The sequence below is a fragment of the Cyprinodon tularosa genome, unplaced genomic scaffold (assembly GCF_016077235.1).
Source record: "Cyprinodon tularosa strain WSP-4 unplaced genomic scaffold, ASM1607723v1 ctg107, whole genome shotgun sequence".
Classification (NCBI taxonomy): Eukaryota; Metazoa; Chordata; class Actinopteri; order Cyprinodontiformes; family Cyprinodontidae; genus Cyprinodon; species Cyprinodon tularosa.
In genome coordinates, this window is record NW_024037860.1 from 41,055 (window position 1) to 65,140 (window position 24,086).

At 37.9% G+C, this 24,086-nt stretch overlaps 1 protein-coding gene across 1 annotated transcript in view; it reads right to left on the reverse strand.

Moving 5' to 3' along the window:
* Positions 1 to 24,086, reverse strand: part of LOC119785701 (NADP-dependent malic enzyme, mitochondrial-like) — a 92,595-nt gene that overhangs the window by 36,103 nt on the left and 32,406 nt on the right. Inside the window, exon 2 of the mRNA XM_038288470.1 lies at positions 4,167 to 4,300. Coding sequence (XP_038144398.1) covers positions 4,167 to 4,300 — 134 coding nt within the window. The remainder of the gene's footprint in view (positions 1 to 4,166; positions 4,301 to 24,086) is intronic.

Sequence of the window (24,086 nt, forward strand, 5' to 3'; positions counted from 1 at the left end):
GGTGTTACGTTGTTTCACTTTACAACTCTTTGGTCCTTTGAAAAAAAAAAGTGCTTTATAAATGAAGTTGGATTGGATGTTGAAACTGTTATCTTTATCACACACCCTACAAGGTACTAGGTACAAAAAAACAAAGAAGAAAACAGGAGGTCAGAAACAAACCTTTGATGAAGCAAACGTGTTTCTTTAAACAGAACTGAAGTGAGTCACTAGGCAGTAGATAGAGTATGCAAGTTCTACACAGATACAGTATTTAGGTACACTGTATATAGGCGACCATAAGAATGAAAACTATAACTAAAATTTATTTATTTTAAAATAATTTTTGAAGAAAAAAACTTTTAAAAAGAAATAAAAAGTCTTAAGTATTTATGGGTGATGGTGGCTTCGGCTGAAGGACTTTGTCCTGCAATTGGAGGGTTGTCGGTTGAAGCCCCGGCTTCACCCTCAGTGTTTCAGTGCTGTGGCCTTGAATAATACACTTCACCAACATCGCCTACTGATGGTGGTCGGAGGGACTGGTGGCGCCAGTGCACGGCAGTGAGCACCAGGGCAGCTGTAGCTAAAATGTAGTTAAAATAGTATTTACCATTTTACCAAAACTTGAAAAATAACATAAAAATACTAAATCTGAGAAGACAGCAAAGCTGCTCTCAAAACCTATTTTTCCTAGTTTCATTTTAGGATTGCAGTTTTAGTTTTTTTGCATTTCAATTTATGAAATGTGTGTTTTTACAAAAATAGTGGAACAAAATTCCCCACAATATTTTCTCAGAAACGGATGATTATTCACACAGGATGTGAAGGTGGGAGGTAATGTGCCACAGATGATGTTTTGTGAAACACACTGAAAATGCAACCTCAGCCTGTTAGATCAAGTACCGAGCAGAAAACTCAGGCTATAAAGAAATTAGAAAAATCAAACCATTATTATATCTTTGGACATTAAAGCATATTATTTATTTTATTAGAACCTTGTATAAATAGTAAAGGGCTTCCCCATACATCAGCTTTAAATTTTGATAGACTGAAGCCCTTTTAGACCCTATAAGTTTACTTTGGTCTTAGATTGAGCCCCCAATACCCAATAAGGTGGATTTTTACTACATGAGCAATCCATCCATCCATTCATCCATTTTTCGTCGTGCTTATCCCTGCTGGGGTTGCAAGGGGTGCTGGTGCCTATCTCCAGCCAGTGTTAATTTTGTTGACGAAGACTATGACGAGAAATACTCGTCAACGAACCTTTTTCACGGACTCAAACTAAATGAAAACTAAATAAAAAGTGAGATATGATGACTAAAACTATTACGAAAATAACTGACACTTTAGTCAACGAATAAAAATGAGACTAAACTATTAGGGAGGGATGAATGGTGATCCTATCAGAATAACTTTTTTTGTGGGACAAGTTGGGAAGAAATCCAATCAAAAGTTAGTTGCCAACCGCCGTAGAAAGAAATCCAGGTGGCGGCAATGCGCCATAAAGCTGGTCGAAGAAGGAGAAGAAGAAGAGAGCGCGTATGGTTGAAGCATAGAAGCAGCATTTTTGTAGCAGTAGTAGCCTTTCAAAAATCAAATGAATAATAGACATGTTACAACAGCTAGGGCGAAAAAGAAGAGTTGATATCTGGGCACACTTCACATATGACACCAAGGACAACAAGACAGCCTGCAAACCGTGTGGAGCCAAAATATCCGGAAAAAACACCACCAACTTGAAATGGCATTTGCAGACGACTAATCCAGAGATGCATGCGAAGGTAAGCATACACGCTAAGCATACAAGGTTATTTTTTATATGATTAACCGCAGTGTTTGCGCTAAACTTTCAGGGAGCAAAGCCACAGTTAATCTTTTTGAAATTCAAAATAAAATACATGTTTTTTATCTGTAACTGTTCAATCTGTGTCTGAATCTAGATAGATACTTTATTGATCCCCAAGGGGAAATTCAAGTCTAATTCAAATCTAGACTGAGACTAAACAAAGACTTAAGACTAGACTAAGACTAAAACTCTTTTGACATTTAGTCAACAAAAACTAGACTAAGACTAAAAGATTTCAGATGACTAAAATATGACTAAAACTGTGTGTTATTCAAGAGACTAAGACTAAGACTAAATCAGAATTTGCTGTCAAAATTAACACCGTCTCCAGCTGTCTACGGGCAAGAGGCGGGGTCCATCCTGGACAGGTCGCCAGGGAAACACAGAGACAAACAGGATAAACTACCATTGACACACACCCACAATGCGAATTTGGCTTCTCTAAATTCGCCTTATATGAATTGTGAGAATTTGGCAGTCATGTTTTTGGACTGTGAGAGGAAGCCGGAGTACCCGGATGCTCAGGGAGAACATGCAAACTCCATGTAGAAAGACCCCGGGAACCTTGCTGGAAGGCAGTGCTAACAACTGCGTCACATGAACAATTCAGGAGAGATAATTACCACAGGAGCTATATAAACTGCTGTATTTTTTTTTAACAAAGCTCCACTTTAAAAAGTCATCTGAACTATCCCTTTAAATTAGAAATGGATGGGTTTCAACAAGTAGTGCCAACTGTAAGGGCTTTTTATAAACTGGTCTTAACCCACATGCTTTTAAAATCTCTAAGTTGATGAGTTTCCTTAACAAAAAGAAGAAAAAAAAGTGTTCCAACTTCTAGGATAATTGGAACCCTGCCAAAATCCCCACATCAAGTTCTAACAAAGCGCTGCAGAGGGCTGTTGCTCAACTGTGCACTGGGGAATGTTAAATAAATGGTTGGGAATTATAAAACGTCAGATACTAATCGTACCTTTGAAGCAGGAATATACACACTGCTGTTATAAAGCAGCACAATGAGGACAAGTAGGTGGATTTAGGCTTATCAGCAGCTTCAGATGTTTTTTTCAGGTTTTGTGGAAAATCTTCATTTAGAGTGAACTGGTCTCTATCACAGTTTGGAGCCCACCTCTCCTGGTCACTCCTTTACCCAGATCTCCTAAATATGCTAAAAAAAACTGAGAACTCTATTAAAAAAACTAAATAAACTCCTTTAGTACAACCATCTGTGCTAACGGAGGGTTGAGAGTTTGAAAGACATCTGTAAACAAAGCAGAAGCCAGAAACCAAGTGTTCCAAAACCCCCTGAGACGGGGACACTGATAAGTCATGGGAAACCCTGTTTTAAGACCCTGATTGCATGTTTTTGCTATGAATTAAAACGAGAACCAATCGTTCTTTTTTTTAGACTTATAATAAATCCCCATCTCCCTGAGAAAATTTAGCATAATGCAGTTTGGGACGTGCAGCTTATACCTCTGCTGATGAGGGGCTGGGTCCTGATGACTTCAGCTGAACAAGAGCCCAAACTGAAAGGTTAAGCTTTCAGAAATGTCTATTGTGTAACGTTTACAGCTACGAGAGGTTGTAAAGCATGCAAGCATTTATTTAATCACAGAGGACTTTGAAAAAACAGAAAGGGAGGAGTAAATGGAGGAGCAGTAGAAATCGAGCTGGTGGAAGAGAAGACGGATCATCTCAGAGGGCTGATAGCTAATCTGCCGTCTGTGTTTTGAAAGGCTCCACTTGAAGGATCTGGTTGCATAAACAGAGGACCAGATGAGATTTAGCTCTGAAGCCTGGTTTATGCTCAGAAACCAGCTCGTCTACAGCGATAGCATTGCAGGGAGTGAACTGGAGGAGAGAAAGGAGGCCTCTGATTGGTCAATTCCACATCCGACTCGTGAAGATGGACCAGCTAGAAGTAGAAGCGAGTCTGCAAAGAAGTGAGGAAGTACCCACATCTGTATGACTCTCGTTCTCCACACCACAAGGACAGCACATATTTAAGAAATTCATGGAGGGAGATAGTGCCAATATTTCTGCTATTTCTAGATTGATCAGCTTCATCTGAGTCAAAGTGAACGTTGGTCGAGTTGCAGTTGTTGTTGAATGACTTCCGTAACCGGAAGAAAAACATGGCACCCACCAACTATCCTAGCTAGTTCATGAAGCAGACATGGAGCAGACCAGGGTTCGAAATTGAGCATAAATCAAAAATATCTGCTTCATACCTGCGACAAGCTAACTGTTAGACACTGGTGCGGGAGTATAACCAGCCCTGTACTCAGGATAACATAGTGAGTCTCTGGTAGGTTTGTCTGCCTGAGTCGCTCACCTGTCCAGGTCGTCTCTTTTCATGTCGTAGTTTTTGAGGACTCTGAGCAGCTGGAGGTCCTGGCTGATGAAGCAGGGGGGCACCAGGCCGTGGATTCCCAGCTGGAGACGCTCCTCCAGGGAGAAAGCATTTCCCTATAGGGACAAATCAACATCATTCTGTGTTACTGACAACATCGTAACATGCAGGGATGAGTGGAGGTCATAGACAGATGCCCCTCAGTAAAAGGCAAAAATATTCATAACCATTGCCCTTTTTCTCTCTGTCAACGCATAAACTAAAGCCTCAGTTGGTTACATTGGGGTTTTATCAAAAATTATAATCTGTTACCTTAAACAGAATTTAACACTGAAATAAGATGAGGTTTCCATCCATGTTATAAATTGACTATTACAGTAAAAAAAAAAAAGAAAGAACATTTTTTATTTTAAAAAGTGTTTTTTGAAGTAGAGAACATCAATCGTTCAGTTTGGTATATAGACAATTTCCTGATTGACATATTTTATAAAACACCTTAAAGGCACACTATGCAACATTTTTCAGTTAATTAATGTGTTCCATAACGTTTTGGATGATTAAATGAGTCATTTCAGGTTGAACAAAGGTATTCAGGGCCGCCCTGGTGGTCTGTGGGGGAAATACCGCACTTGCAATTGCAGGAGCCCTCGACCCGCACCCACAGGCTCAGAAGTCTCGCGAGAGTCGGTCTTGCTTTAGGGCGAGAACTGCTACACGCCCCCAGTTAAAAGCATGCTCGTTGCTAGCACAGTGGCGATCTTTGTGCAGTTATCATGGCGGAACCAGCGTGAAAACAGCGAAAGCCCATGTTGGAGCAGGCAAGAAAGAGGAAAAGGGCTCTGGACAGAGAGAGGAGTCGTACACGGGTGAACATCGGGCAAGCTTTTTCTGAATGGCGAGAGCTAAAATAAAAAGAAGGCTGCAAGGCTGACGCGGACCTCGCGTTTCTGCTGATGCGATTGTAAGTAACATTGGAATGGTTTCTCTCTCTCTGTGTGCATGTTCATACTTTCACTGTGTTAGTCATTCGTTGCGTTCGCCTGTCTGCTAAGCTCAAAACAACCGCGCCTGGCTTGACGGAGAAACCAGGAGAACAGCTGAGCGTATTTACGACAGTGCAATTTTACTTTCACCCTCTGGGGGGAGCCTCGCTGGAAAATCAACACCGGCTGCATAGTATACCTTTTACTGACCATTTGTTATTTTTCTTTCTTTTTTCTGGCTTAATGAGAGCAGTGGGCTTTATGCTGCCCTGCAAGGCTTTAAACCTGGGTTTGAATGGAGACAAAGCCATTCTAAAGCACATATCAAGGAGCTCATTTTGAGCCTGGATCCATATTTATTTTTGATTCTGTTCATGACGGAGAATCCTGCTTCACAGCAGCAGGTTGAGCCAAAAATACTCTAAATGTGCAGGGTCTACCTCACCCCCTAAGGAGAGTGTCAATAAGGAGTGTTGTTGCCACCACCGTACTCTGCTGTGGAGTTGGAGTGTTCACAGTGACATGAAAGTGCTAGTCTACCTCCCCACACATCAGTTTAGAAGTCATCTAATAACATCTAATAATATCTTACACCTGTTAATAGCTTCCCCTATACATTCAGGTTAAAATTCAAAAGGACCTTTTTCCAGGAACAATGGTTGAATTTTTGTTCCATTATTGTTGCTAGCAAAGAACATATATTAGGAATTGCAATTTGAAAAAAATGCAATCAAGAAGGGAAACTTTTAGAATTGTTTTTTTTTTTTTTTTTTCCAGAAAAGGTTTTAGGTAACATTGCTGTTTTCTTAGATTTTGCTTTAAAAAAAATTTATAAAATCTTCAATGTATGTATTTAAAAAAAAATTTCAAACAAAATGTAAAAAATTGAACAAAGATTTAACAATTTTTTTCTACTTGTTTACAAAGTTCTTTCGCTTTAGATCAAGTTTACATATAGCGTTCTTTTCACATTGTCTTTCTAGGATCACAACTTCATCTCTGCAGGCAGGCTTTCCTCTGAAGTGTCTAAATGGATGTAACAACCTTATCATTGGTCAGTGGTTATGTCAAGAGCATTTGTATTGGTCTTAAATTGAAGAAATTGTGTTCTTTAAAATTAGAGAAGAATGCTATAAATAAAACGGTCTTAAAAATTGAAATCTGAACAAAAGTAAAATCGCAAAAAATAATATGTCTGAAAAAGAAATCTTGACAAAATATGACGAACAAAAATTTGATTTGCATTTTTCTAGGAAATAAAAACATTTCAAAAATAATATGCAAAATAAATTTGAAAAAGTTACTTTTTGGGATTAAAAAAGTTTCATTTCTTGAAGGTTTTTTTTTTTCAAATTTCCATTTTCAAAAATTTCTCTTTGCTTGCAACAAATCATGGCATAAAATTCACTCCATACCAATCTAGCTTAAGAGGCTGATTGTAAATTGCATGACCATTAGTTGGTTTATCATCAGGTTATTTATCTAATTCCGTAAAAATTCAAAAAATATCCACTGGACTTGGTTTCCAAGATTTGAAGACGTTTCGCCACCTCTCCAGGAAGCTTTCTCAATTCAAATGTCTGGATCCGCAGTGAGTTTGAGTCTTATATAGACAAAGCCTTGTATCGCTTGGAAACATGCAAATGGTAACCGATGAATGGGTCGTTTGGTTCCATCGTTATTTATCCAAATTACTGATCTTTGTTGCCCCTTCAAATTTAACATGGGACATTTCCTGCCTCTCCAATTAATTTCTGCTAATTGCAGCTGTGAAGCCATGCATTTATATGAAGAATATGTCTTACAGTACAATGCACTAAAAAAACGGGAGAAAAAGGGACTACTAAGAAGATTTTTTACTTTTGACAGGAATAAAGAAATATAAATCTTTATTCAATCTCAGTTCAAAATGAATTAAGGATACATGTCAAGGGTAAGAACACTTCTTTTACTCCACCTTAAAAACAAACGGGAAAAATCCCTGTGCTGACCTCTAAAAGGTGAAGTTAACGTTTTATCAAAGCAACAGTCAAGTTTACTTAGCAGGCAGAGTAAGAAAGCACTGACTAAACGGTCTAACAAGACAGGATGTTTATTCTTTGGAAAGGACTTTAGTCTGCGAAAGATGAACAAACGAGCCTGAGTCATATTAATTCAACCTTCACAGGAAGGTAGGCTAAATAGTGGTTCAACAGATGTATTGTGTTGCATAAAAATGATGTGTTGCTTCAGTGTTTGACATCTAATACATACAGCTTTCACCAAGCTCTTTGGTTTGGCATGCTTCTGATTAACCCTCAGAGAGTTGATTCCTTACTGTTGTTTCAATATATGACAATCTGTACTTAGAGAGAATAAAACTGACCTGATTTATATTTTTGCCCTACAAAGAATCCAAAGATGATGGATCTTCTGCAATGCTTTAATGCTAAGAGTTGAAAAGTGGAGCCTCAGGACTCATTTTTGGACATTTGACTACCCCAAGAAATACTACTTAGTAGATGAATAACAAACAGAGGATTTATTCAAATTGCAAGACAAAAAAAGGGGAAAAAAAGAGAGAAATCAAAGCAAGTTATCGGGCTAAAAATGCCAAGGAAATAAGTCAATTACACATTCAAAAGACAATTAAGTGACCCAATAAACATTTCTCTTTATTATTCTCCCCTAAAACGTATATATATATTTTTTCTGTTTGACATAAGGCATGCCAAAAAAACAAAAACAAAAAAAAACTATAAGAACACTTTAAGACCTAAAGTATTTCAAGAACAGCTGTAACAGAGAAATGCCCTTCTTGGCATCCATCAGCCTGAAGAGTAATTTCTAAGTTGTTTAGACCCTTCAGAGAGAGCCTTATATTAAAGATTGAGTCAAATATTAACCTCACATGACCGATCAGGTGTTTCCCCGCTGCTTGCGTCCTGAATGCAGCATAAGAATACTTTGTTGACGTCTCCAGTTGGCATGAACAGTTGTTAATACTAGCAGACACGATAAAGTAAGAACAACTTGACCTATTGCAACATATTCAATAAAACATCGATCCACCACTGATCTGCAGAATGAATGGCCAGCTTGCCAATTCTACTTCCTTTTTACTACAGCCTGGAGTAACAACAGTGTATGACAACAATATGCTTTGCAGTGTTGTGGTCAAGACCACCTAACCCGAGACCAAGACAAGACCAAGACTTTTAGGGTCCGAGACCAAGTCAAGACCAAGACCGAGGGAAGTCGAGACCGAGTCAAGACCAAGACCAGCGCCAGTATGTGACAATAAAATGTGAAACATGATCAAAATCACAAAAATTGATCTAAAAGACCCACATTCACATAAAAACACCTAGATATTTAACACACAGAACTGGACTAAGCATTAACATCATTATTTAGTACTTCTGTGTAGTAATCACAGAATTTCAAACAATTAATCAAAGTCAATCAAAATTGTATTTTCTCTGCCGTTCATGAACAGTACATACATTTATGTTGTTTTTAAATGTGCTATTTCAAAAAAATGTGCAAAATTCTGTAAAATGTGTAAAACTGAAAAAAAGCCAATCATTTCTCTTGTTTCTCTCTCATATACAGATTGAAGCTATATTATATAACTTTTCTTAAATAAATCTATATCTGTCACCAAGTTGTAAAATATGTTATGAGGCAGATAATTTGTTGAAAAAATAGATTGATCTCCTTCACTGCATTTACCAATGAGACAGGTTATTGCTTGGATTTGAATCAAAGCATCCAATAAAAAGAAGGATCTTAAAGAAATTGATAATATTCCGATGATTAGCGTTATTTCCACAGTTGTGGTCTTGACCGGTCTTGAAATAAAATGCCGAGTCCTCAGCGACCGAGACCGAGACAAGACCGAGACCAAATGCGGTCAAGTCCGAGACGAGACTGAGACCATCAAAAAATGGTCTCGAGACCGGTCTTGAGACCAAGACCGATCTCGAGTACTACAACACTGATGCTTTGCATCACCTCATTAATTCCCTTCAATGAATTAATGAGGTGATTAATGTAGAAAACCTGACATTATTTAAAGTTTGCTCAAAATTCAATTCAATTCAATTCAGGTTATTTATATAGCGCCACTTCACAACACATGTCATCTCAAGGCACTTTACAGTTCAACCAGATCATACAGTCAGATTGATTCAAAGTTTTCTATCTAAGGAAAAGCATTTGATTGAATCGACTCATTGACTCAAATGCAACCCCCCACACTAAGCATGCTTGTAGTGACAGTGGAGAGGAAAAACTCCCTTTTTAACAGGAAGAAGCCTCCAGCAGAACCAGGCTCAGTGTGAGCGGAACATGTGCTGAGGCCGACTGGGGTTCAAGGAGACAGATGCTGAGATAGATCATTCGCATCTTATTTGGATGGAAACACTGCTTACGTCAATATTCTTGAGTGGCCTAGTCAAAGTCTGAACTTAAATCCAATGAGGATGCTGTGGTATGACCTTAAACGGGTATATTCAAATTGTTGAATCATTCCCACAGTGTTCTGTGTTGATTATGTTTATTTTATATATTCACACACAATTTAATGTATATTTATGTTATATATGCTAGTATTTTCCCTATGGCCTACATGTCTTAATGTAACATTTCTATTGACAGAGAAAAACAATTCCTTCATAAAAGCAAATCTTATCTTGGTTTTGAACCGTATTTTGTTTCCGTTATGTGATTAAAATGTGCAAACCTTTGTTTTGGTAGATTTTGATGGGATTTTTAATGCAGTGAATGATTTGAGATATTCATGTGTGACCGAAAAAGCAAAACAAAACAGGTGTTTTAACATAAATTTAAACCAGGGAGAAAGAAGAAAAAATTAAAAATACAAAATGTTCGACCCACTCAATCAAAAAAAAAAAAAAAAGAGCTTTAATAGAAACAGAACAAGGAGAGAGCTTTCTGGAGATCAGTGTTATGCACCGTTTGATTACAACCCTGATATATAAACATAATCAGCAGCGGCATGCATTCTATCCTCCTGACAAATTTCTCTCACAGTAGAGCTCCCTGCATTCTTTCAAACCAATGTTTTTCTTTTTTAACACTGACTGCTTTTTTTTTAAGTGATAACATTTATTCTGCTCTACTCCTTGTTTGAGTATGTGATAAGTATGTTAAGGTATTTTATTCTTAACTGATTAAATAGTAAATTATTTCCTCATACGTCTAGCAGCCACTTCAAAAAAATTAGGCTGCAATATTGATCCATAGTTTAAGCTGTGAACAGAGGACTGCTCTAAAGAACAAATCTATTCTAATCTAGTCAGCTCAGCCATTCCAATGAGATGAGAGAGGGAGCTGCTTCATACCTTCTCTGCCCCGTCAGGTTATTGACTCTATGTTGCAGCCTGGTGTTCCAAGAGCCTGTAGCTTGATTATAACCTGCTGTGATCTTCACTTTCACACTCACAAATATTTAAACAAAGACCTGGACCAATGCCCTTAAAGACTTTTAGCTTCCTAATCTTTGACAGTTGACTATAAATACTACAAAATTTTCCACACTTGTTGTGTCAGAGTTACATCTTAGGGACACAGGTAGCCCACCTGTGCCACTCACCAACTTATGTGAGTGAAACATTTTTTAATGGCAGTTGGCCAACTACTCTTTAAGAGAGTTTTTATTAAGTAGAAACTCATCAACATTCAGAAAAATATACTCTTGACCTCAGTTGAAAGGGAGCCTGCTGAGCTGAGAGAGAGAAACTATCAGATTTGGATATTACAGATTTGATTCCCATAATTTGGTCATTGTTTAGTATGAAGAAGTATGACAAGAACCAAGATTTTATTTTCTATAGGCAGGGGTTGAGAGAAGAGGGCGAGAGGAAGAGATTTTGCTTACTACCTGTAGATAAATAGAGCTGGTGGTCATCTGCATAGCATGAGATTTTCAGAAAATCTTGCAAAGACAAAAAAAGACAAATAAGGAGTAGGGTTCCCAGGACGGCGCCGTGGAGCACATCAGTCATGACTGGCGATGGATGGGGACTTAACGAGTTTTCCCAGAGTTTCACTGGATGTTGAAGCCATTATGTGTATAAGCCATTATGTGGATAAGCCATTATGTGTATAAGCACAATATTTTATTATATATGCAGTCCAAAAAAATGAGATCCACAGGCTTCATATGTAGTTCTTCTGTTTAGCTTATCAATGTGTGGTTTTGAAGCTGATGGTTGGCATCTTTTCCACCTGGTTCTTTCTGCTACTTATGCTGCATGTTTGTTACCATCAGCGCCACATTATTTGAGCTGTTTGGCTAGACTATCTGTGGTGTTCTTAATATTTGTTCTAAAATTCTGATTCTGACCTGTTTCTGCATTTGGTTTTGTTTTGTCCTTTTCTGCTCTGTCAGTATTGTTAGTTCTGGACTGATTTCTGGATTCTGGTTAACCAAACTTGGACTGTGCGTCTGACCTTGGCTTGGATTCTTCTTCCGTATCTCCTCGGCTCTCTGACCTTCTGATCTATAAACCCGGTTTCGTTTTGACTTCGGCTTTATATATTTCCTCAAGGATATTCTTGCTCCTCGGCGTTGGCTGGCGTCAGCTCTGCTATCACTCTAAATCCTAGGACCGGTGGACAATCCCCCTCTCTTGGATTCATCAGCTGACGAGCAGCCGCATGCCGTATTTAATTAAATGAAGGCATAAATAAAGGTTTGTTTGAAAACCGTCCAGATCTGCCTGCTTCGAATATTGGGTCCAACGTTCCAAGGTCCTGACACAAAGAAACTTCCTGCCTGAACGATACACTCTGCTCTTCATTGAGATGTAGTTTGTGCAGAGAGCAATGAACCATGCAGCAATGCATCTGAAGGAACCATTCTGACTAGATTTGCTGGGATCAGTGGCTAAAGCCCAAGCTTACACGGTACTTTCCCTTCCAGTGAAATGTAGGTGTTACAGTGGGACTCACCCCAAACCAACTTTTCTTTTGCAGATAAGCAGTACATTGGGGGTGCTACAGTATGTTAACGTCACTGTGCACTCTTAACCTACAGATTTGATATGTTCATAGTTCTGCAATATAACTCTCAAAACCTTCTCAGTGCTGCCCTCAGTTGTTGAACGGTGGGAATTACATTGATTTGGTACATACTAGCACAGGCTTTTATCACTCAGACAGGCCGTCATCATCAAACCTCTTGTGCTGGAAGGGGGAGAAAACTCCTGCACCTAAGGAGACTCTATTTGTGGTCAAACTTCAAAAGGTTAAGGTTGATAGTCTTTAAAAGTTTGTGGCTCAACTTCCATGTCTGGTTATATTAAGTCATATTCGATTTAATGATGCAATGTATGAGAGAAACAGAAAACCATTTATCACCAAAAAAAAAGGAAGAGAAACTAGGGGGATCTTCTCAAAGACACGCTGGTAAAACTTAATTACTAAAACCTACAAAGTTGTCAGTAGGGACTTAATGAAACGATTCTTGAGTAAAAGGCAGAAACAAACACACAACAGCAAGTCATTTCCCTTTGGCAGCACATGTGAAGTTACTGAATTATGTGCGTTTTACTGTCTGCAGGAGATAGTTACAGCAAAGATTGTATGTAATTAGAAAACCCAACACTGTGTAAATGTCAGCTCACTTACTCAATCTTAGTTATTTAGCTGACAGTACTGGATCTATAGTCAGCTAAAGAATAAACCAAACACCAGTAGTTCAGAAAATGAAATACACATCTAGATCTGTGTGTTACATGAGGCACGATGCAGTCTGTACTTAGGGGACCTCAAATAGACAGGGGCAGCTCTAAGTTACAACCCTCTTCAATTATCAAAAAACATTTCCTATTTTCCAGAGGCATCTGCACAGATGTGACTCGTGCACGCAGAGCAGCAGCTGTTTCACCGCTGCAGTAGCTGACCATGAGGGATTAAAAATACACAAGGAAAACTGAGTTTAACATAGACATCTAAAAGAGAGCCTGTCCCGGCTAGTATCAGCCTGTCATTAGTTGAGATATAATAAAATCCACCAGTACATTTGGCTTTATAGGCTTTCAAAACCAAGTACAGCTGGTTATGGAGACAGAAATAAAGCAGAAACATGAATCTGGAACTTTTTAAATACAGAAATACACTTTACTCATGCAGACATGGGCCTCCCATGAATAAGAAGAATAAAAACCCTCTCCTTGAACACAGAATCAAGATGCTATGACCAAAAAAATTAGATTGACAGATGACTGTTGATATATGATTGGCCAAATTTAGGTGTTCAGGCTGAAGTATAACTAACTTGCCTGCATAAGATAACGAACCACCCCCCCCCCCCCCCCCCCCCCCCACACACAGATTTTAAGAGAGGATTTTTTAAAAATAGAAATTTGCTAAATTGTCTGAAAAGACTACATTTATATACATGTTTAAGCCAGAATGATTTGACATTTAAATGACTTCCCTACGACTTTAAGCATTTGAGCAGCTTGGAAATCTGTTTGGTAAAGAATATGAAAAAAAGAGAGCATCCTACAGAGAAATGGAAGAATGACACCCCTGAGTTGCAAAATTTTAGCTCAGTTTTATAAGTCTAGTTTATTACAAACTGTTTTTCGTTTTCCTCTAATGCTTCTGTTGACTAAGCAATAAAAAAATAAAAAAAGTATTTAGCCCATTGTCACTTTTAATTAGAAGATATTTCATTTGCTCTTTATTTGTATTTAACAATCTTGGAGAATTTAAGCATAGTCTTTAATTTCTACATCTTAGAAGGATGTAATTTAAAAGGCCAATTATGCAAAATTAACTTTAAGCTTTTATCTGAGTTATAATATGAGTTATGCTATCCCTTTATCAAATCAGGCTCATATTTTTGCTTGTTTCATGCATCTAAGTAATGCACGTTATATCTGCAACCCCTGTCTGTACTGGCAAAATGAGTGGCCATCACATTTTTATGTAGGACATTACATGCTGCGGGAAGCACCTGCCTTGAAAGCACCACCCTAGTCCAGTCAATATCATGCCTACTTTCTCTGATCAGCGAGCCATGATGCAAGGCAGAGCGTAATCAGTTGATCGCACAGTGGCTTCTTTAGCTCCTAATCTGCACAGTGACAGCAACTGTTTTTTTTTTTAGTTGATATATAAGGACCTGATCTTCAAAGATTGTTACACAACATTAAGATGTGCAAATCGATTTGGGTCCACCCATTAAAACGAACAGATTGGATGTTCTACCAGCAGTTAGAGAGTTATTGTTAAAAAAGATAAAGTTCTAAGCCATGGTAAAAAATTATTTTAAAAAATCATAATACTAAATATTTATACAGAATTTCACATAAGTAGCCTGTATAAGTGTTACAAAAAATATATATTTAAATATCTTATATATTTAATATTTAAATATTTTGAATATTTTGAAGAAATTAAATGTAAAACATGAGAAAGTTGTCTTTGTCTATTGACACTGAAACTTTCTTAAGATCAGACCCAAATTTACAAAAATGCGTTTTAGTTTTAAAGGACTTTGACTTTGTTTAGCCTTCCTAAAGAGAAGCCTAATGACCAAAAATCATGGGATACAGTTTTGTCATGAAATTGAAGGCAGATTAGGGTAAAGGCAAACGTGTTTCTACTGGATTATTAGACAACTTATAGTTAATAGCAAATTAATTCTTTATGGTGACTTCAGAAGGCTTGAAAACCATGACATAGAGCCTTTAAATGCAGGGCTTGATGCTACACAGAACACAGCAATGTCAAACTAATTCATGGAGGGTTGGAGGCCATTAACAGCAATATATATAAATTTTTGCATAAACAAAAACGGATATGATGTATATCAAATTAATAATTATTTAGGCTGACTTGCAAGATGTTGGATATATTATCATATATGCTGGTGCATTTAAGTTAAAGTACTTTGTGAAAGTATTCACCGCCTTGAACTTTTTTGACTTTTTGACATATTTCAGGTCTCAGACATAAAGATATAAAATTTTATTGTTTTCACTTCACAGGCATGAATTAGAAAAAAATTTTGGGATACATTTCAAACTTAAAATGAAACAGTCTCAGGTCTTTTGCAGACTCCAACAGGTTTTCTTCCAGAATGGTCCTGTATTTGTCTCCATTCTCTCATCAGTTTTAACCATGTCTCCCTGTCCCTGCTGAAGAAAAGCAAGCCCAAACTATGATGCTGCCACCACCACCATGTTTGACAGTGGAGATGGTGTGTTCAGGGTGATGAGCTGTGTTGCCTTCATGCCAAACATAACGTTTTGCATTGTTGCCAAAAGGTTTCATTTAGGTTTCATCTGACCAGAACTCCTTCTTTCACATGTTTTTCTGTGTCTCCCAAGTGACTTGTGGCTAACATAAAACAAGACGTTTTGTGGATATCATTAAGAAATGTCTTTCTTCTATAAAAGGTCAGATATGTGCCGTATACGACTGATTGTTGACCTTTGGACAGAGTGATCATGGCTCTCTTGGCTGCATCTCTGATCAGTCTTCTCCTTGTTTGAGCTGTAAGTTTCGATGGATGGCCGGGCAGGGGTCTGATACTCCTTTCATTTCAATATTTTCTTTTGCACAGCGATCATTGGGATGCTTCATGCTTGGGAAATATTTTAGGGCTTTAAACTTCCCCACAACAGTATCTGGGACCTGCCTTGTGTTTTCCTCTCTGCTCTTCAAACAGACCTCAGAGACAATCACAGAGCAGGCACATTTATATTGAGATTTTATTACAGACGGGTTGATTCTATTCATAATCCTCACCCAACATTGGATCCATTAGAGATTCTCACTGAACTTGTGGAGAGAATTTGCTGCACTGAAAGTAAAGGGAACAATTAATTTTGCATGTCACAATTTTTTTTGAATTGTTCAAAAAAGTTATCCAATAAATTTCATTCCACTTCATGATTTTATCCTACATGTTTATTTTTCACAAAAAATTACAGCTATATACCTTTATGTTTGAATTCTCAACTGTGGCAAAAGTTCAAAAAGTTCAAGGGGAGACATAAAAAACGAACAAAGAAACGTAGCAAAGCATGTGCCTTACTTAACAGAAACACCATTTTTGATCAGTGTTTTATGGGATGAAATATTGTCAAATGAGCAGTGTGCCATTACATTAATAAACAATAAGCTATTTTTGCTCTGCGGTTACCTTCTTGCATTTTTTTGTTAATTACATAATCTTATTTATATAAGATGGCGATTACATGACTATGTAATAGCAGCATATCTATGATATCTCTATAGATATGCTGCTATAGGCTTAGACTACTGGAGGACATAGGGACCCCTTTTTCATCATTCTGCTTCATTCTATCTCCATTCTCCCACTCTGCAGAATTTGTTAGTTCAGTCTCTAACATTATGCCCTCTCTGCTTTGTCTCATAGTAGCTTCGCCTCGTCTATTCCTGTTTAGCTGTGACTCCATCCTGGAGAGAAATATCAGCTTTGCTGCTGCCATCAGCACCTTTGTTTATACACTGGAAAAATGATCTAGAAGTAAGTAAAAATTTCTTAAATTAAGCGCATTTACCCTTAATTTGAGTAGGTAAACGAGATAGTTTGCCAATGGAATGAGTATTTTTACTCTTAAAGACAATTAGATAAAATGCCCTTGAAATAAGACAATGGAACTGTGTTTTCTTATTTTAACTGTAAATTGTCTTGTTCCATTGGCAAAATGTCTCTTTTACCTCCTCAATCCAAGAACAAATGCACTTATTTTAAGAAAAAATAACGTATCTAGATTTCCATTTTTTTCCAGTGTACATGTTCGCGATCGGTCTGTTTTCTAGTGTAGTCCTGTTTCTGTGACTGACTGGATGTGCTCTTTTCATCCTCTGACATGGGAGTTGGCTCGGTGCTCGTCTGCCTGGCTGTGTGTTTCCTGGAAGGTGCCGCTTTTTACAGTTGCCTTTTGTATCTCTGCTTCTGTCTCCTTGAATCCCAGTCGGCCTCAGCAGATGGCCGCTCACACTGAGCCTGGTTCTGCTGCAGGTTTCTTGCAGTTAAAAGGGAGTTTTTCCTCTCCACTGTTGCTACAAGTATGCTTAGTGTGAGGGATTGCATTCAAGTCAATGAGTCGATGCAATCAACTGGTTTTCCTTAGATAGAAAACTTTGAACCAATCTGACTGTATGATTTGGTTGAACTGTAAAGTACCTTGAAATTACATGTGTTGTGAATTGGCAATATTTAAATAAACTGTATTGAATTTAATCTTATTACAAAGTGTGCGGCCAAAAATGTAAAATAAATATACTCTATTTAAAAAGTCATTATGTCACCATCCTGTACAGTGTCAGCTACTAAGACTCTTGATAAAAATAGATAAACACAACAAAAAACTAAAGTTAATATATCTGTACATTCAAAAAACACACACCCAATGAAACCAAAAGAAAGAGGAGGGGAAAAAAAATTAGATTTAGTTTGATGTAGTATCAGCTATAAAAGAGGTACTTCTCTTTATGAGTACAATGTGCATAAAAGGCATTTCAAAGTTCATGTTAAGTTGGAGCTGTTTGTTTTTTTCCATCATTCAAAAGTTCACTAATAAACACAAAGTGGAGGAAAAGAATTTATGGTTTTCAGCTTCAGTAAAACCTCAGCAAAATACAATTTGCAATAACATTTTTTCTTTAAGGAATCTGCTTCCATCTGCTTTTCTGGACAGATTAGCCTCTATAGATCAGTGCTGACCAGCTTCCCTGTCTATCTGCAAGATGCTGCCACTACATGGGGAGGGTGAGTTCAGGGTAATGTCAAGATATTTTACAGACACACAAAGTTTTCCTTACCTACTGTAGAAGCACCACTGTTCAGAAAGAGCTCCTGGATTTTGAACTGGCTCTAAAATGCTTAAGAACCAAGTTATTTTTTGTCTTTTATTAAACACAATAAAACATTTATTAGTACTTTTAACTGACTACATTGTAACTGAGGGAGTGAAAAACCATATATGTCTGGGCATTCAAATTCTCATTTTTTTGGTAAGATAGAAAAGTTTTTCGTTTTTTTCCCTTCTTTAGAAATAAATCCATTTTCCATCTTTTCACAAGCCAAAAAGTAACAGCAGCAGTTTTTCTCTTTGTTCCACACTATGGAGATGTTACTCCACCCTCGCACATCTTCATGCTGTTCATCATACTGCTTTAAGATTCATTACTGGAGATAGTTACCGGATAAATCCCTCTACGCTTTATCACAGAAGGAGCTTCCCTGCTTTTTCCAAGAAGAAGAGATTAGCAATTTTCTTTTTTTTATCATCCACTTCTTTACTTAAAAAGTCGCTTTTCAGAAGCTGTCTGTTCCTAATAATTTGCATTCCTTGAACATTAGGAAGTATTTGACCCTTTTACAAATGTAGCACAACTTACACTTCAAAAGAAGTGTGAAGAACAGCAAAGGTAATGTATTGAACATGCTGCATATCAAAGCCTTAAGCTTTAAACTTTCTTTTTTGTAATAGATTCAGTTTTTTAACGTTCCATGATAATTCCCTATCTGAGCTGTGGATCCTAAGAGCTCCTTTAGAGATACAATTGGCCGATGCTGTAGGTCAGTTTAGGTAAAATGTACAGTAAGATCAACCAAGTGTATTTGATCCTTAATGTTTATTGCTGAGGTTTTTGGGTCGATTCTTGAAGCTGATGTAATATCGTACCAATGAAATGAAGTGTTACATAACTTAATTTTAACAAAAAGGAAAAATAAACCATTGATGGTAAATTAATGTAGCAGCAATGCATTTGCCTCATTTGATCGTAAAGGTACATAGTCCCCTTATATGTCTACACCAAGGAGCCCAGAATCCAGTTCATTATGATCAAATATGGCCATATACTCTATATATACTCGTCTGTCCTGATAGTGTTTTGATCTTCCTTTTGAGCCTAAATAGAACCTCAGCGCAATGAGCTGACATAGACATGGCGCCCTCTACCTGTAGTACCACAGAACTACCAGAAAGCCAGATGGTGACCATTGATGCAGCTACTAAATAAGTCCTGACCGTCCTGTAATGCCTCACAAAAAAACAAAATATCAGAGGATAGAGCTTAAAAGCATTGCTAACAGCAGTACCACTATTAGCAAGGACATGCACTCGTGTATCTATCAACTTGGCAGTGACATCAGAATGTTTCCATGAGCTTTAATGTACTGCAAAGGTCTGACTGTTTTCTATGCACAACACCAGTTTCATCCCTCATGGAAAACATCTTGCATCTTTTTACAATAATCCTGGACTTTTCTGAGTTTTTTTCTCTTTATTTTCCAACTTCGTTTGGGGTTCCACATTCCCTCACCTCCATTGCTTCCATTTGTTGACCAGTCTTACGCACGTACGGTGATATAATCCTGGTCACATGATGTTATGGTAAATATACACAGAAAGAAAATATTTAATCACAAACTGGTGAAAAAAAGCTTACAAAAATAAACACTAAGCAGCAAACGGAGGCACACATCGGCCGATCTCTAGCAAATAACCATGAATTGACAGGTTTGCAGATCTGTCTAATACTACTTCCAGCAGATGGTAGAGTGAAGGGTGCATTTTGAGACGTTCAAAGCTTAGGATATTATTTGATACCTCAATCTTACTTTACTCTGCAGAATTTACTACTAGATTTTATTTCGACTATTCCAGTAAAGGGATCTTAATACAAATCCCCAACATATTTTTTTTCTTCTAAATATTACTATTTTCTGAGAGAGAAAAAAAGTAATTAGTACACAACGGGTTTGTTCCTCAAAGAGAGACAATCTCCTAAAGTGTTTGCCCAAAATGACAAATTATTCTCTGAAAAAATGGGAGCACATTCAGGCTTTCAAACAAGGAAATTCTGGGTCTGTTTGATTAAGGATAAAATATAGGGAATGCAAGACCAGACACTTATAATGGAGGAGGGAAAGGACAGGGCTTGGGTGTTGGCTCTTCTACCTTTGGGTTAAATATTTGTCTAACTCAGAATGTGGTATCTGGGTTCGTGAGGAAAAAAAAACTTAGAAGTCAATTCTGAAGATCAAGCAGGAGGAATAATCCTGAAAACTAAATTAGGTAAATGTAATTATTTTCCCCAATGCAAAGATAAGACTGTTTAAAGAATAGCATTTTTTTTCTATAAAAAAAAAAAAATCAAAAATTAGGTTCAGCTTCAATAGCTTTTAATCCAGAAAACTTTTACAAATTGAAAAAAATTAACCTCAATAAGGTGAAATAAACATCATTAATAATAAACGGGGAAGAATGAGCAGATTTTGTATTATTTCTGTTTGGTTAAACAAAACCAAAGTTTGGTGACAAACCCATTTACTGCACCACACATCCAAACCCGCATGTTAGGAGAAAGGACACACGCACCCATACACACTCATGTATAGACATAGAGATCCCAGAGTTTGTTTGCCTGAACACAGCTTTCCAACTGCACAGCAGCCTGCTCGCTCTCCCATTGGGAGTTCTAAACTGGGCTGGGTGGAAGAAACCCTAGAAAGCTTCCACATGGCCCCGACCACATCTGAAGTACCCGCACCCTCTGCCAACACTTGTGATGCCCGCAGCTCCCCGTCCTCACAGCTAAACCTGTAATCCCCCCACTGGGCAGTGCCAGTCCTTAACCTCGGGCTGCTGCCATGCCCACCCCAAAACCATTCGGCGGGGAGAGGAAACAGCCAATTAGTTTCCCAGATGGCTAAACAAGACAGATGAAAGTGCAGGCTCTCTGAAACTGATAAAGGGCCTTTCTGTCCTTCCCAGGGAGTTCAAAGGATGGCTTTTCAGTTCAGTTTTCAGTGCAAAGATTTAAAAACTCAAACATTCTGCTGCCTTAGCCTTTTAATTTCCACTAAACCACAACCACACAGAGCTCCGTCTAACAGCGAGCTTGTAAGTAGGTTGACAGAACGGCCACTCCCTTCTTTACTGAAATTCCTTTTTGCCACCAGAGGAGAGAGCCTCTTATCGCTGGAAAAACACAGCTCTAAAATCTTCTCCCACACTGCTCTCCCATGATATGGTGTCTCATTTTTCACTTTGTATGAAAAATATGATGCAAGTCTGATGGAATCTACAGAATTATGGACCCACAGATTAGCACGAGACGTGAAACTTCCACCGAAATAAGAGCTGGCATTTAGCAGGCCTGTAGTTTAGACATCCATTAAAAAAAACTTCTAAAAACTAGCTGGTCATGTGACTAAGATTTAGAATGATAGACTTGAATCTTTAACCAGTACCATGGCTGGGAAAGAATACAGAGCTAGTATTCATTCTGTGGAGGGATAAGTATGGACGTAACTTTGTTCCATTATTGTTGTAAGCAAAGAACATGTTTTGTAAATGGAAATTTGGGGAAAGAAATGCAATCCAGACAAGAAACAAGGTTTAAGTGGAAAAAAAAAGGTTTTTAGAGCAACTTTGCTGGTTTTCTTCTTGCATCTTTTTCATACTTTATATTGGACTTTCCTTTTTTTCCCACGCAACTATGCTGGGAGTTCCACATATGATCACCTCCATTTCTATGGCTTGTTGATCAATTGTACGCAAGTGATACAATTCCATTTACATTATCTTACAGTAACAATACACAGAAAGGTTAACAAACTGAGAAGAAACAAATTGTAAAAGACAGAAATAACAAATACTACACCAGCAGACTACAACATTAATCATTTCATAAAATCCAGCACGCAACCAGAGGGAGTTACTGCTGTAAAAGTTTCAAATAACCTGACCATGATTTACTGATAAATGTTTGTTTCTGTTTAAATGGAGACGTGTGTAACATTTTTTAACACTGCGTCATTTTATCATTGACAGCCTAGAGACAAACAGCTGATCTGCTGATCTCCTGATGATGATGTTTTTATTATATATTGTTCAAGCAAAGTCTGTGGACTGCTCTAAAAAAAGGATCGTATAATTGCAGAAATTTCATTTTTACACCATTGAAAAACAAGAAGCTCATCAGTCAAACTGCTTTAGTAGGATGTTAAAAATTTGTTCAGCATCTCAGAAATTCTCTATTAAACAAAATGTGGTTTTGGAGCCTGGCGCTGTATGGTCCTGCCACTGAATAATCTGTATAATATTGAAAAAGGAAATCCAAGGACTAAAATCTGCCTTCTGCAAAGGGTCTCTCTTGTCTCTGACCCTTACCTAAACTTCCTCTTACCAGTCAGCCCTCCTTCATTTCTTGTCACTGTGATCATGTCTCTATTTTCTCTGTTGTAGATTTACAGCATTTTATGTGGCAAACCCTCCATTTAACAGATCTGTGCTAAATTTAATCCAGACTCTGCACATCGTTCATGAGATGAGTGGAGACACATCACAGGGCACGGTAAAGCAGAGAGCTCATTTCTCTGGATGGTTTTGGTTTTCTACCCTTGCAACAAAATTAACGCTTAAGTGCTTTCACTATGAGACAAAAATCTGTGACCCACATAAGTAATTCTGTCAATATGCTGAGACAGAAAAGAAAAATAAATCAAAGACTGAATGCTTCAGCTCATGCAGAGAATCAGTCGTAGCTTTGTGGAAGATTCTGCCCAAATCTGCGACAGATGTAGTTTCTAAATGCCAGATAACACAAAACATTGCAGACTTATGGTTTCTTGTCCTTCAAAACAGAACAATTATCTTTTGGCTCCCAGAGAAGCTACAGTACCAGCTCTGAAGGGAATCCTTACATGAGCAAAAGACCATTTATTCATTAGTTTTGCCTCTTAGCTGCAGTGTTAGGACGGACCCTGAGCTGTCAACAGGGAGAGAGGGCTTAAGTGCTTGGCACTGAGCTGTGGCCTGGCAGAGACGTGTGTGGCCAGACAGCTCTCCTCTATTCAAAGCCGTGTGGGAGAAAAAGCAGTTGCACATCAAACGAAGGAGAACTGTTCTACAGGATATGACTTGTTGAACAGCATGTTTTAATTGAACCAGCCATGCATAGTGATAGCTATACAGTTATACAGTATTTTATAGAAAAACAAACATATTGAGTTCCAAGAAAATTGAAAAAAATAAAATGAAAAACAAGCCACTGGACTTTGTTTCCAAGTATGAAGATGTTTCGCTTCCCATCCAGGAAGCTTTCTCAATTTAAAATGTCAGGAATAGCATTGAGTTCAAGGTTTTATACAGTAGCCTATCAAGCCTGCTACCAAAAGAAGCCAAACGACAGCTAACAAAAGAAGACAAATGACCCCTCCGTCCGTTTCAATTTTCATGTTTTCAAAACAAAAACAAGGTTTTGTTGGGATACTGTATAAAACCTCAAACTCAATGCTATTCCTGACAATTTGAATTGAGAAAGCTTTCTGGATGGGAAGCGAAACTTGGAAACAAAGTCAAACAAACCTGGATGACTGAGAATCTTCACCAGCACAAACATGGACAGCGCTATTCTACACATGCCAACAAGTATGGGCTGCAATTCCAAGACAGTTATTCTGATGCACTTTGGTATCATTAAACACTTCTGATGAATCATCTGTAAAGATCTGAATGTTGGAGGCAACTAGATACCTCATTGCCTTCAACATTCCACTCATTATGTGATTGTAGCCTCAGTTTGTTCTTGCATGGAGCCTGTGGTGTTCTATGGGGACTCACATTGGAACAAATAGGCAGATCCCACAAACTGAACAAGAACTAAGTGATGGTGGACATTGTTATTTCCAGAATTCAGGTACACTGTCTTACAATTGAACAGGGTTCAAGACTTTTTATTTGTTTTTTTAATGATTTTTTTATTAGGGGTGCACTGATAGATTAGCCTCGTGAGACCATCCTGATCTCGCGAGCTTTCAAGGTTTCACTCACAAATCAGTCTGGAGACTCTCCGTTAAAGAAAATTTGCAGCCGTTCACCAAACAAACGTCCAATCAGCGTTGGCT